We start from the raw sequence: 16,724 nt of genomic DNA, 5'->3' as shown, positions 1-16,724 counted from the left end.
TTTTCCTTCAACTGTACATTAGCATTTCACTGTGCTAGATGGCTGGTCTGAAAGGGCTCATTGGTCTCTCTCATTTCATTCCAGGCTTATTCTCCTGGCACCCTCTCTTAATGTCACTTGCGGTAAGTCGGACAAGATCTCTGCATTCCTGCCTCCCACCCTATAACCTGCATGTCAGTTGAGTGTGATAGTCCCACTGCCTGCGTCCCACAACCTGCTCAGTTCACCATTGCCCTGCGTCACCTACAACTTTAAGACACAGTGGGTGTAACTTGCTGATGAATAAGAACAGGAGTGTGTTTTACAGCCAGTTCGCACAACTTTGCGTGACTGCATGATGTGCAGTGGTGAATAGGGTGGTGGGGACTGGAATCCCACAACACCTGCTCTTTACCCTTGCTTGAGCCCCACAGAGAAAGCACCTCTCCAGGTTATAACCAGCCTGAAAGGCTGTTAGTCAGGCACTTGTGCGTGTTTCGGCAGTAGTACCAGGCTATTGAAAACATTTATGAAGTGCTTTTGCTCAGGGCGTGCTTGGCCAAGCCAGATGCCTGGCTAGGCATGTTCACTGAATGGCTGCAAACCAGTTTTACAATGCAGTTCTGGTGCTCCCAGCATGGCGAGTACTTGTCACTGTTGGGAGTAAGCTGAGAACTACCTTGGCAACAAGGACATGTCCTGATGAGCGCACACATGCAGTTTGCAGCACCTTAAAGCAGTATGAGGCACCACAAACCACATGCAGTGCACATGCACCTGTTTGCCACACTGCTAATTAGCAGTGCAGCAGTTTTTTTGACACCAGGAGATCCTGGCATTAAAAAAAAAAAATGCTGCTGAAAGAAGTGGTGTGTGGTACATGCAGCAGCAGCGTGCATCATCAGAAAGGGAGCCTGGTCAGCCAGGGTCACACTCGGGCTGCCAGCCAGGCTCCGAGTGGCTGGCTTGGCACCATTGCTTCCCTAGGAGGCCCCCAGGACCTCAGATAAGACTGCTGAGGCCAGCACAAGTGCTGGTCCCAGCCTCCCCTACCCCACCCAGGTCACTTTGCCACATGCTGAAGTGCACACATAGGGGCATGCCCAGGAACAATTAGCAGCAGCACAAATATGTGCCACTGCTATGTCCCATGGGAAATGCATGCCCCTGCATATGCGTGTTCATTAGGACAAGCCCAAGGATGCATTTTCCAGCACACACTTTCTCTTCCTTGGCCCAGCCCTTCTGTTGCTGCCCCCTGCAATGAAAGTGTGGTGGCAGCATCCTAGCCCAGTGGTACTCAACCTCTGGCTTGCAGAACTGTCATCCAGCCCACAGGGCTCCTCATTGGTCTAGAAATTTGGCAGTGAAGGAGTCATGGCAGCATTAATTGCTGCTCCCCTACTGCCTATTTCTGGATGTGGTGGGGAGCCTTGTGGGATAAATAATGTGGCCCTGCATGTGGGGTTGGGCTGGCACAGGGCTGGATTTGGATGCACAGGGTCACAACCATGGTCCAACCCTATGTCATTCATCTGGCCCATGGGGCTGGAACGTTGGGTGCCACTGCCCTAGCCCAAATGAGTTGGGAGGGTGGCAGGGAGCAATGGGCTACATTCCAGGTTGCTGGAAAATCCCTATTGAAGAGCCCCATTACTGAACTTATGACTCCTCCACACTGCAGTTGTCTGTCTTAGGCATCTACACAGCCTCCATCACCAAAGCACCTCGGGGCCTCAGTCTTCTGGTTTCCATGGAGATGACAAGGAAGAGGTTGCAGGTGCCAGCATTACTTTGCCCATTGCATTCCAACAGCTGTGCTAAACCGTTGTTCTTGTTTCCCCAGTTCTCCTTCTTGATGACAGAAGCCCTGCTGGTTTTCTCTCCAGAGACCTCGCTGCTGCGCTCCTTCTCCCGCAAAGTCAAGGTCCGCTTCCATTGGGTGCTGCAGCTGCTCTGCCTCCTCTGTGCCTTGCTGGGGCTAGGCATCATCAGCTACAACAAGTACCTGAATGGCAAGTCCCACTTTGTCACCTGGCATGGCCTGACTGGCTTGCTGACTGTGCTGTATGCCAGCATGCAGTGTATGGGGGGCCTCGCCCTCCTGTACCCCAAGCTGATGAAAAACTGGACGCTGGCCAAGCTGAAGCTCTATCATGCCACCTCTGGGTTGGTTTGCTACCTCCTGGGCTGTGCCAGCCTCATGCTGGGCATGTGCTCCCTGTGGTTTACCACCTTGGTGACTGGCATCTTCTGGTACCTGGCAGTACTGTGCCCTATCCTTACCAGCCTGGTTATCATGAATCAAGTGAGCAATGCTTACCTCTACCGCAAAAGGATGAAGCCTTGAGGGATGATGCTGGAACACTGCCTTCCTGTGATCCTTGAAGGTTCTGCACATAGTCCATGGGGCATTCAGGGGCTTCTGGGTCCTTGGGTGCAGGAAGTCTCCAGTGCAGCTCACCTGCTTGCTGTTGTGTGATGTTTCTGTGGAGCTAGACTTCTATTTTCTTTTTATTACTGAAACTGTCTGTCATGTTGAACCTGCTGTTCAGAAAACTTCTTGCAGCCCTGATCTCAGGGTTGTAGTTTCTGTCAGCTAAGATGTGTGTTCTGTGTGAAAAACCTCAGTAATCCATCTATGCCTGCTCTGGTACTGAATAGTGTCCTAGCAGTACCTGCCTCTGGAGGTGGCAAACAGCTTGACAGTACTTGCACTGGATGCTATGCCTGCTTGCTCAGACTTTGTACAGCCAGCAGCAAAAAGGCTTTTCAGGGCTACTTGTGCTTAATAGGCTCAAATCTCATGCATTTTTTTTCCTCCCATATAAGCACTGGGAATATAGAGGTGACTGAGGGCAGGGAAGCTTATTCCATTTGTTTGTAACTGGGAGCACCTTGCATTCTGCCTTCTAGGTCACTTTTGTTAGTAAAACTCCATGTTTCCTTGCAATGAAGAAGCCCACAGGACAGGTCACTCTAAACCAATATGGGGAGAGGAGTTGTGAGGCTGTGCTTTACAGATCCATATCACAGCATGTAGGATGTGAATACCAACCGGGGGGGGGGGCCTGCCTTTGGAGAACAACCAATACAAAGATGCACAGGCCTGGGGCAGACAAGTCCAGAAGGGCAGCAGAGGGGCTGCTTTCTCCCCTCAAGAGGAGGAGCCTCCCAGGTACCCTAGTAGAGAATTTGACATCAAGGAGATTTGAGCTACTGAGTTAATATCATTCTGTGAAAGGAGTTGAACCCAAGCTGGGAGTGCAGATGACCAACTCCATACCCATCACCTTGGGTTTGGTACTATCAGTGTTGGAAGCCCCTGAATGGAGCAGAGTCCATTAAAGGTCTTTCCTGCATACAGCTGCCTGGCAAAGGACAGCATGTCATCTGAGGTCTGGCTCACCCTCTGCAGCATTTGCTGGGGCCTGGAAAATTTAATTACAACTGTGGCAGAGACTCAGTACCTCACTATATCGGAATATAGCTGCACAAGGGCCTCTGCTTATGTATGATTTATAAAGAAGTTATCTCCAGGCTTAAAAGTCAAGTGACCAACCCAGGAAAGGGAGCATCTCACCTTGTGGCAACTTATGCATGCAGGGCTGGAGCTGTTGCCGAGCTAGTTTGGACACGGAAGGGAAAGGGGGGGGCCTCTCTCCCCACTATGTCAACTTGGAGCACATCAGCATAACTAGCTTTACTTAACAGGTAGGGGAACTGACTTACCTGGGGTCACACAATGAGTAGAGCTAAGAATAGGGCAACAGTCTCCAGGAATGGAGGCAGTGCTGCTAAACCAGCTTCTCTCCCCGATTCTGTTGCATCCTTGAGCTAAAACTCTAACTCACTGTTGTCCTTCCAGCCATGTGAGTATTAGCACCAGGCAGGTACTTGTGTCCCCATTCTGCATGTTAATTGGATCATGTTCCCATTGTATGTACCATACTGTCTTTGATTTACTGGTCACTGGAACAGGGGGAGAGGTGGGAAGTGGATTGTACAGGTGATCCTGTGGCACTGAGGTGGCCAGAAGAGGAGGTGGAGCAAGTAGCTTGTTTGAAAGGGAAGGTGCAAATACTGCTGTCCTGGGGAAGAGGAGAAATGTGAGCCTCCCATGACACAATATAGAAAAATGCACTTTGGTTTCAGAATGATGGAGCTGGAAACTGAATGTAACTACTGGCTTGATTCTTCTTCTCACAAAAAACACATAGGGAAGAGAACACAAGTCTCCCAAAATCAAGTCATTTTTGAGGGAGAGGCTTAGTACATATGGACTAAGCTAGTGTCTGATCCCAGTGAGAGGAACCTTCACCTGTTACTTGAATAAACCAGGAAACAACTGATGAACCATAAGATGTCCACCTTAGAAGACTCAGTATCACATCCTGGAGCATTACCTGCCATACAGTAGTCCCATTTCACATGGTCACAGAAATTTAGTGGCTTAAGGGATGCCCAGATTGTGAACATCCCTGAAAAACATTGCTTCATTCAAAAGTAGGGAGATGAATGCCTTTCCTGCTGTCTGGATACGCGTATCCCTGGCTCCAGAATGAAGCCCTATTTCCACCTGTAACACAGGTGTCATGTTCATGGCTTTCCTTCCCAGTTGAATGTGTTAATGAACCTACCTTACCAGCAGCAAAGTCCCATGTAGCTTTATGGGTACAAGGGATGCAGAAATGGTTTCATAGGTGGGGGAGCCTCAATCTATTACTTTAAGTTTCAGGGTAGAAGAACTGCAGCTGTAGACAGCAGCACTTTCAGCCCACTTGTAAAAGCACATCCTAGTCTCTGCAGGACAGGTGAACTGGGAAAAGACCTGAGCAAGAACAATAAATCTGCATCCAGAGCCTTTTATATATACAATAAAAAGTTTCTAACAGCTATAACTGGACTGGCTTTTGTAGGTGGGGTTGTTGGGGTTTTTTTTAATAGCAGGAAACCTCTTCATCTACTGAAGAAGATACTCACTCATGGGAGAATAGAAGTGTCTACACTTAGCTGGTGCTTTTCAGTCCTACATCACCAGGAAGAATTTAGTAACACAGGGTAAGAATAGCCCCTTTGCCTCTTAATGCTCCTATCCAACCTACCATGTTCACTGGTACAGCACAAACAGGCCAATTTGTATTTTGGGAGCACCGCATTGGAACTGCATTCCTCCAGTCCAGACAGTATTGGGTGCACAAGATGAGTACAGGTGAATTCCACCTGCATGGACTGCAGGGGCCAGAGAGGAAATGGAGATTAGGGAAGCTTCTATCACAATGGAAAACTTGAAGCATCATCCTTTTTCTTGTTCCTTGTCCATAATCTGCCCGTTTCCTCCAGTGACCTATACCTCTTCTCTGTCCTACTCCAGAACCCAGTCTGCTAGGTCATGCTTTGAGTCCTGATCTCCAACACCACTTGCTATTTGCAGCCTGCTGCATCTCCCTTCTAATACCATTTTCCTGCATTCTGCACAGAACTTGCTAGTCCAGTTGTGCCCCCACCAGTTTTACCGAGGCTCCTCACTTCTGACCTGTGGCATCATAGCTCGATTCCTAATACAGCTCCCAGACTGGTTTGGAGCTAAGAATAACATCACAGAAGAAGCTGAAGCAGTTATTAAATTACATGAATCTTCAGGAGTGAACAAAGACAGTAGCCACACTAAGAAGGAAATACTAAGGGCACCCCCCTTCCCTTCACTCGCCTACCGATAGTGACAGAGGCTAGGGTCAGGTTATCAATAGCATATTTAGAATTGCATTAGTACCTCAAGAGAACTATGCAGGCCATTTCTTGCTCAAGAGTCCAGACAAGGAAGAGTTGAATGCTGCTTTTAGTCTGACACTTCACACAGCCTTTTTCCAACTGTCAATTTGTCACACCTGCTAAAAGTTCTTGTCAAACCCTCCCCTTCCAGCTTTAAAATCTTCACAGCCTCCTTTGGTGAGAGTCTGTCCAGATGCCATGCTGATTCCTTTCTGCAGTCTGATGGGTAGTACCCTCTCTTCAAACTAGCTTGTAAAACCAGGCCATGCGCATTGTGATGGGAAGGCAGCTGGAGAACTGGCAGCTGTAGCTGCAGCTCTTTGGTACCAACTAGCCTTCTTGAGCCTGCATCATTAAGGCTTCTAGCACAAAAGTGTGCAGCAACAGGCAGTATCTTGCTTACTTGTCTTGGCATGGTTTCTTCATGCCATTCTCAGGCTAGGGCTTAATTTCACCAGCGCTTGTTGGTTGCCACTGGAAAGAAAAACATAGCTCAGGTTTTTTGGGGCATCTGCCAATACTAATTACCAGTGCTGTTTGGAGAATCTGGTCCTATACCCATTCATATATTGCCTGATCTGGTAGCTACAATCCAGGGCATCATAGGATGGGAGTATCTGCAAACAGGAACTCCTGTTACGTAAGAGAATTCATCAGCCAAAGTGCAGTCAAAAGCTCCATGACTATAACCCTGCCTTCTCTCATACACTAGTCTCTGTTAAAACGGAGCCAGTTCTAAACTACAACCGTTGCTGCTTTACAGGCTTTTCACCTAAAAAAAAATTACACGGGTTCATAAGCAATTTGGTTATCAGATTCAGGTAGGAGCTGCAAGAGGTGTATGTCTGTATCATTACTCTTTTAACTCTCTGGACACTAGGCTTTTTCAATGCATCTGGTCACATCTAGTGTATTAACATACCCAAGCCATAAATGGCATTTGCTGAAATTCTCCTGGGGCTCTGCAAGCTTAACAGTATCTTTAAAACAGGTGCCCAAAGTCAGTACCTAATCAGTGGCCCCATTTTCAAGAGTGCCTTCAGCTCCCATCACGTTCTGTGCATAGAAATCTGCCACAGTACGTGTCCGTCACTGCAGAATCACACACCACACTCATTTTCAAGGAGTGGATAGCTTTGCTCTCAGAAGACCCTCATGGCTGCAAAGAACTCTCCATATGCATGCTCACCTGACAGTGCTGCCTGCTGGCTCAGGGAGAGCCTGAAATGTCAGCCTCACACAAACTGTGTTGCGATTATTTGAGCACCCAGGTGGCCCATTCATCCTGCAAACCCAAACTGCCACCCAGGTACCAGGAATCCCAACTACCTGCTCTACCCTGACCAGCTTATCCCTGTTACTACTGCCACAATAAAAATCAGTGGCATAGTAACTTCTCCTTACCCCATGGATACAGAAAGCATAAAACAAGTACAGTACCAGCAAGGAGAGGCAGCTGTTGGATACGCATCAAACTGCATAAAAGCCCATTTTATTAACTTGTCCAAAACCAGTTCTCAGTTAGCTACACCTAGTGCTGGAGAGGTTCAAGCCCATTCTGACACAGGACCTTGCTCTGGTGTTTGATGCTGAAAGCAAGTCCTGCATCCCTGGCTGCAGAGCACAGCAGAAATCCACAGCAATCCCAATTCCACACCTGCTCCTAACTTCCACTGTACCACCCTCAGACCCTTCCATAATTCTAAGTCTGCGCACCCCTCGCATCACCAATTTCTCATGCCATGCAGTCTATCCAACCCTGAGGGTCTAGCATGACTTAACAGGGTGACAGCTACCTAGTTACTCTTGGGCCAGAGCAAGGATCTCTTATCTCTAGAGATGTAAGCCTAGCACCAGACTCCTGTGCTCTCACAGCCCACCACTGACAGCCCCTGGCCGTGTTTGTAGCAGCCCTGGCTTCCAGCTCTGATCTCAAAAAGGCCAGTCCTGCACTTCTGTTCTTTAGCTAGAAACCATACAGAAACTAGTTACACAGAACAAACAAAAGGATCGCTGGTGCCCTAGGAGGCATAAAGGCCTCTGACACCCATCAGGCTAAATCCAGATGTAGCTGTGAACTAAATGGTGAGGAAGGAAGCAGTGTAGAACAATGGAGAAACAGTGGAAACAGATTCCCTTGACAGGACTTACAGGATGGATTTACAAACTAAAAGTGAGAGGCACTCTTTGAAAGAATTGTTTATTAATACTAAAATTTCTGTGTATTTCCTGGTTGACAAAACCTTCTTGTGTGGTCCTTTATAAAAATAATCCTGACACCATCAAACGTGCTTTCCAGTCTGGTAACCGTCTCCCAGAGAAGTCTAGGGCCTGGGAGTGGCACAGCCTTTTGGGGGACTGGTTCTCAAGAAAAGAATTTCCAGATAATACACCTGTCCCCCCCTTGCCCCTCCCTCCAAAAGAAAATCCCATCAATACAGAGGAAGGGAAAAAGGAGGGGAGGATGCCAAGAGCCTAAGCAAAGCATATAAAAAAACCCAAAACAAAACAGGTGTCGGAGGAATTGTCAAGAGCTTACAATAAAACAAATTCCAGCTTCTAAAATAAAGAATCAACATAGAGACAATTCATCCAAGCAGCAGTGAAAGGAGCTGCCCCTCCAGGTCAGGGGCTGTGTTATCATCTGAATCACTGCAAAGAGAACTGAAGAAAACCTGAAGTAGCAACAACACAAATAAAATAGACTCCCTCCTCTAGATCCCCAAGGAAAGTCTGGGGTTGATTTGTTTTTCCCATGTGCTAGTCTCAAAGCCAGGAGCAGACTGCTCCAGATCCCCAGGCTTTTGAGTCAGTAACTCAAGCAAGGCCACTCCAAGGGTGAGCAGCACAAGCAATAACTTTGTCCCTAAAAAAAAAAAAAAAATCTTCTCTCTCCAGGAATTCTGGCAATTACTAATTCTGGAATTTATCCTGGCATGTTACTGCCAGGTCCATGGGGCAGGTGGGAGAAAGTTAAATATAACAAAGGGGATAAAAAGCTTCCTGCTCTTTAGATAAGTAACACAATTAACTTTAAAAAGGGGAAATGGAGGTTGCAGGGTCTTTTGAACAACCACCATCACAAACTAAGAGAGAAAGTGTTGTGTCATTTGCTGAATTTGCTCTCTCAGGTGCTGAAAGGTTTATTTAGTGGTCTAGCATACACGAACAGATCCACTTAGCACGTGGGGAAAGGGTCAGTCCAATGCTGCACACCCAGATGGTGTGCTGCTGGTGAGACCTGGACACTGAAGCATACACATTGTTAGCCACAGTAGCAGCCGCTGGCATAAGCAGCCAGCACAAGGCCCTTCTGGAAAAATCAGTCCATATCCTGTGCTGAAGAGATGTAGGGAGATCTGCCCTCACAGAGATCCATCTCCAGCTTTTAGTGTCTGAGGAACCTCACACTACTACTGAAGAGAACATGAACCAGAGCCCCATCAGCAGAGAGATCCTTTTCACAAGGTCAGTGGTGACCATGATTACCACCAAGAGTCCAGAAAACTGGTATTGACCAAGTGTGGCTATTAGGTACTGAACTGAGGTAGCCCCCCACCCTCTCAGTCAACTGGAGAAGTCCCCTGCTCCCTGCAGACAAGGGCCCTGGGGAGCAGACAGTGCTGTGAAGAGACACAAGGGATTGGTAGCAGCTCTCCGACACACAGAGATGGGAGAAGAAAGTGTGTGTGGGGGGGGTGTTTGCAGGTCACAGCTGAGGAGGGGCATCCTCAAAGGTGATGAGACTAGACTCCTGGCTGGCTCCTTTTCCTGCAATGCTGGCATCTCGGCCGCTCTCCTCCTTCTCCGGAAGCAGCGGGATGTCCTCCTTGGCACCCTCCTCTTCATCATCCTCCATGCTGGGCCACACTGATTGGTCTTCCACACGTTTCAACCGCTCATTCAGCGCTTTCAGGGCCAGTTGTCTGCAAGACAAAAACATGCAGGGTTAACACAGGCTTAACCTCACTGCACTTGGACAAGAAGAGTACATTGTTGCAGTGTGCTGGCCATTTCCTGGGTATTGCAGGCATCTCTCCCCATGCTTGCGTAAGCTAACTCTCCAGCCCAATTAGCCAACTACATGGCAGGAACTCCCAAGATGATCACTGTGCTAAGATTCCTCCTGCCCTTGTGTTCTCTGCCTTTTTCCTCTACCTTTTCTATCTCAGCTTGTGTTCGAGCAATCTCTTCCCCACTCATCACAGCTACAATCCCAGCTGAGGGACAGACACTGGTCCTTACCTGCTGCATCTGCCAGAGCTAAGAACATCAGCTCCTCAGTGCTTTCACCCCCCTGCCAGCTCAGGCATCCCAACAAACATCAGGCAGCTCTCCACTCCTCTCAGCTCAGACCCCTCTCCCAGCAATTTCAGGTTCCTGTGAAGTGTTTACTACTTTACCCCTCCACTAATAAGCATCTTCCTATGGTTAATCACTCCTATTAGGGAGCTGAAGCTGTGCCTCTTAACCTTCAGTATATAGCCTATTGCTAGCATGAACAGTAGGATTTTATTTTATTTTCACTTGGCTGCTTTTGCCCAGGAGACACCATGGGCAGTAGTGGGAGCACTAACAACTATTCCAGGCAGCAATGCCTTTTATGTGAATTTTGATACAGCAATCCAGTTTAGACCAGTGCATCCAGGACAGAGGTATTTCTCATTCTACAAGCTACAGTGAACCTTGATCTCATACCTAAGGGCCCAGACCTGTCAGAACACCCAGTTTTGCACTGGAGGTTCAGACTGGCTTCTAAGAAACCTATTAGGACAACCCTGTGACATCAGGAGTCAGTCATTTCCTCTGCAGTCCACCCAACAAGGTCTGCTTTCAAGGGAACCTGCTGGAGAATATCAGAAGGCTGCAGCTCAGCAGAAGATGACTGCCTTCCCTCCTCTTTTGCCTGTCACATTTGAGTTGTGGTGCTGGTGGAGCACCAGAAAAGACAATAACTCACCCATGAGCACTGGTTAATGCTTAGCTTATCCTTCCAGTGTCAGCATTATCCTTGAAGTTAATCTCCACTCACCAGCCCCTCAAAAGGGAATCCCTGCAGAAAGATTCTCAAGCAGGCAATGCCAGATTATATTTGGTACAGGACTGTGCGCCTCCACCATTCCTCCAGTGTTACCCAATGCTCAGTGTCACCTCTTCTTGGGAGAACCTCATCTGGACTGCTCCTGTGCACACCACCACTTCTCCCCTAGCATGGCAGCAAGTACAGCTGCAGAGTATGCCCAGGATCCTTGCTGTCAGTTTCACTCCTGCTGCAAACAGGAATTTTGGTAGGAAGGACAGTGGCTTGATCCCAAGGGAGAGGGAGAAGTGAAATACGGGAAGAAGTCAAAGGAGATGGGGAAGCCTAACAGGTCAAGGAAATGGCACTCAGAGCCAGTGACAGTGCACACACCCAGGAAAAGGTGTGGCGCCTTGTGTTCTTTGGCCAGAAGAAACTGGGAGCGCTAGTGAGATAATGTATTCATTGCTTAGCAGTGGGACATGACAGTAACTCATTTAGACTGAGTAAAACAGAAAGGAGAGGGGGAGTAGTAGAGATCATCAATAGGATAACTACCAGCAAAAACAAAAGAAAAGGAGCAAGACTGCAGTGAAGGGGGGAAAAGTAGAAAAATGAGAGCAGGTATGTGTAGGAAGGGGTGGATGGTGCAAGGCAAAATCCAAAAGAAAATGAAGGCAGAGGCACTCCCAGGAAAGTTTTGATATCCAAGGATCCTGACCCATGAACATTTAAAAATAACTACTGTGAAGTCTGAAGAACTCCTCCTCAATTCTCCTTCAAACTGAGCTCTCACCAATCCCTGCAAAGTGATATTAACCCTATCCAAGCTACAATACAGGTCTGTTAAATGCAGAAATGCACCTCTAGAGTAGTTCCAGTCCCACCCCTTCCCCCAAGTCTCAAAGGCAATTTAAGTATTCCTACTACTCGGGAAGCCAGGTCAGAGACATTTACTTCAAATGCTGGCAATGGCATCTAGAACATTTTTATTTTATTCATCTAAACAAGCACATTTGTTCTCAGAGTCAATGGTGGATTGAAATATAATCCGCATTGCAAAGCACTTGCAGAGTTTCTGCTCTGAATTTGCGCTGGCCACTAACTCCTATTTGCTGTGCTGCAATGCACAGGAGCTCACAATCAGTAGCAAAACCAAACTCTAGAATGTAAAATGCAGCCAGAAGAACCAGATGCCTTCCAGTTCTTATTCCTTTTTTCACTACCCAACCACATACTCAGAGCTTGCTAAACCCTCTCACTGCATGCAGGGGCAGGAGCTGAAGAAGCAATTTTCTCAGCCCTAGGGGCAAATTCCCAGTGAAGCGAGGGGAGAAGCATGCTGGCAGAATAACTGGGAAACCTGCTGCTGCTCATTAAATCCCCATTTCTTTGGACAGAGGACTTTAGTCTCATCTCCTAGGCTGTTAAGCTAGCTGCTTTGCAAGCACCAGAGTTGCTTAAAAATCACCTCCAAAAAAAGCCTTAGCATATCTTTCATTGGGAAAAATCCCACATTTATCTCCTGGGACAAGGGGGGACTAAATGGACCTTAATACAGCTCTATCAACTAATGCCTATAAGAGCCACCAGAGACCCCACCCAACACCAAGGGATCATCCTAGAGCTCGCTGCCCATCAACACCTCAAGGCATCTAATGGAGATTCATTTGTTTCCTCCCCAGTTCACTGGGGGGGGAGGGGGGGGAGACACAGATGACACACACCGCACTTCAGCTCTGGTTCTGCTGAAGGAAGAGGATGCTCTTCCATTAGCAAAGATCTAGCATGGAGTTTGCTTTTTACCAAAGGATAATTAACACTAGGATGGACCATACATCCTGGTCTAGCCTGGACAGTCCTGGATTTCAGAGGCCAGTCCTGGCTGGCTGCTGGGAATTAAAGTGAGTGTCCCAGAGACAGCAGTGTGGAGGCAGTCAGGCAGGGAGGTGGAGCAGGCACTGCTGTCTCCCACCCCCGCCTCCGCCTCCAGCTGTGCCTGTGACTTGGGAGAGCTGGGCAGGTGGAGAGGGGCAGCACTCCAGATGTCCCAAATTTCCTTATGGTCAGCCTAACTAACCCCCTCAACAAGGCAGATCAGAGTTGTTGCACCTCTGCTGAGAAATGTCAGATCAATTGTTGCTACCACAAAACATGTAGAGGATCAGATGCCCTTTATTACCTTTAAAGAAAAGATTTTTTTCATATTCCATCCTTATCCCAGTCACTCAAATGACAGTCATTTTAAACCTGATCCAGGTGCTCATGGCCTGGACTGGAGGAAAATTCTGTGCAGCTTGCAAAATGTTATACATCATTCTTTGCTTCACTGTGCAAATCCATCAGATACTCAGGACAAATGGTTGCCATTCTAGACAGGAAGTTCACATCATTCTATTTGCTTCTTTGCATTTTGTCTAGGCTCTCAGCCATATGCCATGGCCTGTACACTCCAGTTATATGGGAAGACCAAGGCTCAACTGAAATTAGTTCTATGATGCTGCACTTGGACACCCCCCCCAAAGTTGTGTGCACAGTGCAATTTAAGCTACTGATGTGTCACCAGGGAGGAAGACTTGAGAGACCAGTGCCTGTATGAAAGAAACTAGATAAAGCACTCAGTGCAAAGCACAACACAGGAGAAGGGAAACACACAATGCCCGCCTGCTCCAGGTAGCAGAATGTCCTGCCATGTTTGTATTCTGTTAGAGTCACAATTGATTCTATATCCTCCCATACACTGCTTTCATTGCAAGCCTTTCAGTAGTTAAGCAAGTGTCAGCCCCTCCAGACAAATCCAGCATGATACCCAGCTCTAGGATGGGACAAGATCGTGTGAACAGGGTCTTTCACAGACAGGCACGAATGCTGAAGAGCTTTCCTCTTCAGCAGATTCCAGCCCTGAAAAAAAAATCTCGGCTCCAGCTCACTGGAAAACATGCACATATGGTTCTTATTTTAAACTTTTGCTGTTGCAACTGAGCCAATACCACTCCTTTCTTCAGACACACCAGCAAAGACTTCTCTCATTTCTCCATATGCAGGGTAAACAAGCCCCTAACTCCCCCAGAAGACACCTGCACTAAGGTGCACGCTTTGGCTCAGATAGGATGCTCAGGACACCTGTCCCAACAGCTGTAAATAGGAGGACTGCAATAGTTTCCATAGCCGAGTACACAGAGCAGCCAGCTAAGCTCCCAGTGAATAATGCTAGTTATTTGCTTTCCCACACTAACCCTCTACTCCTCCTGGACCTGTTGTCTTATTTCAGCTCTCTCTCACCCCCCCTCTAGCACTCTCTCTCAGTTTTCCCCTACTTTAATCCCTTCTGGCCTGTGAGACCACCTTCCAAAAGGAGCTAAGATGACTCCCATCCGACCTGCCTCAGAGGGGTTGCTGAAACAATAGAGGCAGCTTTCTGCCTTACTTGTGTAATCAATCCCAACACACAATCTACAAACAAGATGCCAGGCAGACTGGCGGGTGGGGTTCCCTGCAGAGGGTGACTGTTTCAGTCTGAAGTCTGATTACAGGCTTTACCTTGGACAGAAAGGATAAAACCCTCTCCCCAGTCCTTCTACCTCCAATTCTGATAAGACTGTTCCACTGCACCAAGCAACATGCATTGATTGTTGCTTTCTGGAAAAGTCAGAGACCACCCAGATGAACAACTGGGTGGAGAGGTGTGGCCAGTCCAAAGGCCTGATTCTATAAGCACTTTCAGCTGACTACAGTGGAAGGAACGGGGTGCAACTGGGTCCAGAAATGCACTTATTACTGTTCCCTCCTCCACATCCTGAATCATCAAAAGCAAATCCAGGGTAATAAGCTGACCATTCTTTTCAGTGGTCTTCAGCTCTGTTTCACATTGAATGCTCTAAGCTGTGACTTGAGACTTATTAAATCAAATCTCCCCTGAACACAGAGCCTGTGAGAAATCACCAACAGGCAAAAAGCCCTGCAGCTGCTCAGATTACTGCTGTCTGGCTCAGTCTATCAGAAGCTTTTGTCAGCTGCAATTACCCCAAACAGGACTAACCTGAATATATGGAAATGTTTACACAAGGCAGACAATAAATGCAAAATGCCCGGTCTCTCTCTGGAAATTTGTTAAATCAAAACAAATTGTACATCAGGCACCACTGACTTTAGAAGTTTAGAAAAAGAGGGTACAAATCCCCTGGAAAAAATAAGAGTGTTTAAGATCTTGTTTTAAATGCTGTTTTACCAACCCAAACAGCTATTTGTGCTAATGCAAGACAGCCATAAAATAAGAGTGACTAACAACGTGAAACTGACTCAGCTAATCTCACCAATGAGAGGGGGAGGGAGAGGGGGAGAGAGCACCAGCGAGCGGGCAGGCACTGGGGCAAATTACAGCCTGCAGAGACTTAGGAACATGCTTACAATTCTCCCATTGATTTCAAGGGGAATACTCCGGCACTGACATGACAGTTGAATGTGCAGGTTCACAGGGGCTAAATTATTAAAGTAAACAAGAACCTAAGTTAAGTATCAGGAAGAAATAAATGGTTTTAGAATTAAGCCTCAACTGCTTCCTTCAAATTCTTCAAACCACGAGCAGAATGACCCACCAGGGCACTGTAGTGGGTTTTCCTGCTTGTGGGACCCATTCTGGTTTGATGCCAGAAGGCCTGCTCTTTTCAGTAGCATCATTTTTCTCTGCACTAGTTGCACCACTTACCCTAGAAGTAGCAGTGGTGGGAATACTCGTATTTGACAGATCTGCCCTCATAAGAGCCTGAAGACACAATGCTTAAAATTCAGCTGCATCACAGCAGCATTCCCACCACTTTTATCTTCACTTGAGCCTCATCAGGAAAAGCCTAAGACATCCTACAACATAAAGGAATCCCTCAGCATTAGACAGAGCCCTAGCCTCAGACCTTGGCGGAGAATGGTAAGTAAAGGACAAATGCATCGTTAAATACTCCCTTGTAAAAGGAACCCTTTTTATAATATCTACAACTATTTGGGGCTACTTGGAACCACAAAGTTTGACTGTGCTACCAGAGCTCCTTCGTTCCCTTCTGCAGGTATCTAGAGCTCATGGTGCCCGAGCAGATAAGGTAAGCGTGGAGCAATCCTATACCTTCTCCTCTCAGCATCCTGGGGGTCCGTTCCAGGCAAGCTGATGGTGATGGATGAGGGAGCACCAACATCGTAACGCTTCACTGTCTTGCGGCAGACTTTCACCTTCACCAAGACACCATGCACCAAGTTGGCCACGAGGCCGACCACGGGCTGCAGGATCTCAGGGAAGAACGTGGCGAAGGCAAAGTGGTCCGACATGTCCCCACGGCCCCGACTGTGCCGCTGGTAGAAGCGCAGGTAGACCCAGCTGGAGAGGACGCCAAAGCCGTAGGAGGCCAACACGGCACCCTCAATCAGGGTGGTCAACCGCAGCACGGCCAGCACCAGGAGCAGGAGCATGGGCACGGCCTTCATGCGCACCTGCGGCACCTTCAGCACCGTGCTGTCCCCCATGGTCTGCTTGAGGGCCACCAGGACACCACCAAGGAAGCCAGCTGTGCCGTGCAGGCGTACGGTGAACAGGTAGGCCAGGTTGAAGGATGCCACGTAGGTGAGCAGGTAGGCAAAGGCCCCCAACACCCCCACCGACACGCTGACCACGGCGAAGAAGACAAGCAGCTCCAGGGCCCCCCACAGCGGCTCCAGCAGCCTCCCCGCCGTCGCCAGCGTGGCCAGGCTCAGGCCCACGCCCCACGCGTGCCGCTCCACCAGCCCGTGCGTCGCCAGCGTCCACACCCAGCAGTTGGGCGGGAAGAGGTAGCCAGGCGTCACGCCGAGCGCGGAGGCCGTGTCGGCCGCGAAGGACAGCGCGTAGAGCAGCAGCACAGCCCCGCACAGCGCCTTCACCGCCACGCTCGTGCCGCCCAGCGCCGCCACGCAGTGCTGCCGCGCCACCGGC

At 48.4% G+C, this 16,724-nt stretch overlaps 2 protein-coding genes across 2 annotated transcripts in view; one reads left to right on the top strand and one right to left on the bottom strand.

Annotated features, from left to right (window-relative positions):
- LOC109289211 (cytochrome b561 domain-containing protein 2) overlaps window positions 1-4,877 on the top strand; it is an 11,355-nt gene extending 6,478 nt beyond the window's left edge. The window contains exons 2-3 of the mRNA XM_019505189.1: window positions 85-122; window positions 1,826-4,877. Of these exons, the coding sequence (XP_019360734.1) occupies window positions 85-122; window positions 1,826-2,329 (542 nt within the window). The 3' untranslated portion in view covers window positions 2,330-4,877. The remainder of the gene's footprint in view (window positions 1-84; window positions 123-1,825) is intronic.
- Window positions 4,878-7,935: 3,058 nt separating this feature from the next.
- Window positions 7,936-16,723, bottom strand: TMEM115 (transmembrane protein 115; the record flags this gene model as incomplete). Its single annotated transcript, XM_019504628.1, has 2 exons — window positions 7,936-9,677; window positions 15,885-16,723. Coding segments are annotated over 2 exons (1,056 nt in total), but the record flags the coding sequence as incomplete, so codon positions are not given.
- Window position 16,724: the final 1 nt, after the last annotated feature.

Source organism: Gavialis gangeticus, unplaced genomic scaffold, assembly GCF_001723915.1.
Source record: "Gavialis gangeticus isolate Ggan-Ray unplaced genomic scaffold, GavGan_comp1, whole genome shotgun sequence".
NCBI classification, from domain to species: domain Eukaryota; kingdom Metazoa; phylum Chordata; order Crocodylia; family Gavialidae; genus Gavialis; species Gavialis gangeticus.
The sequence above is the reverse complement of the archived record's forward strand: the minus strand, read 5'-3'. Positions and strand labels throughout refer to the sequence as shown.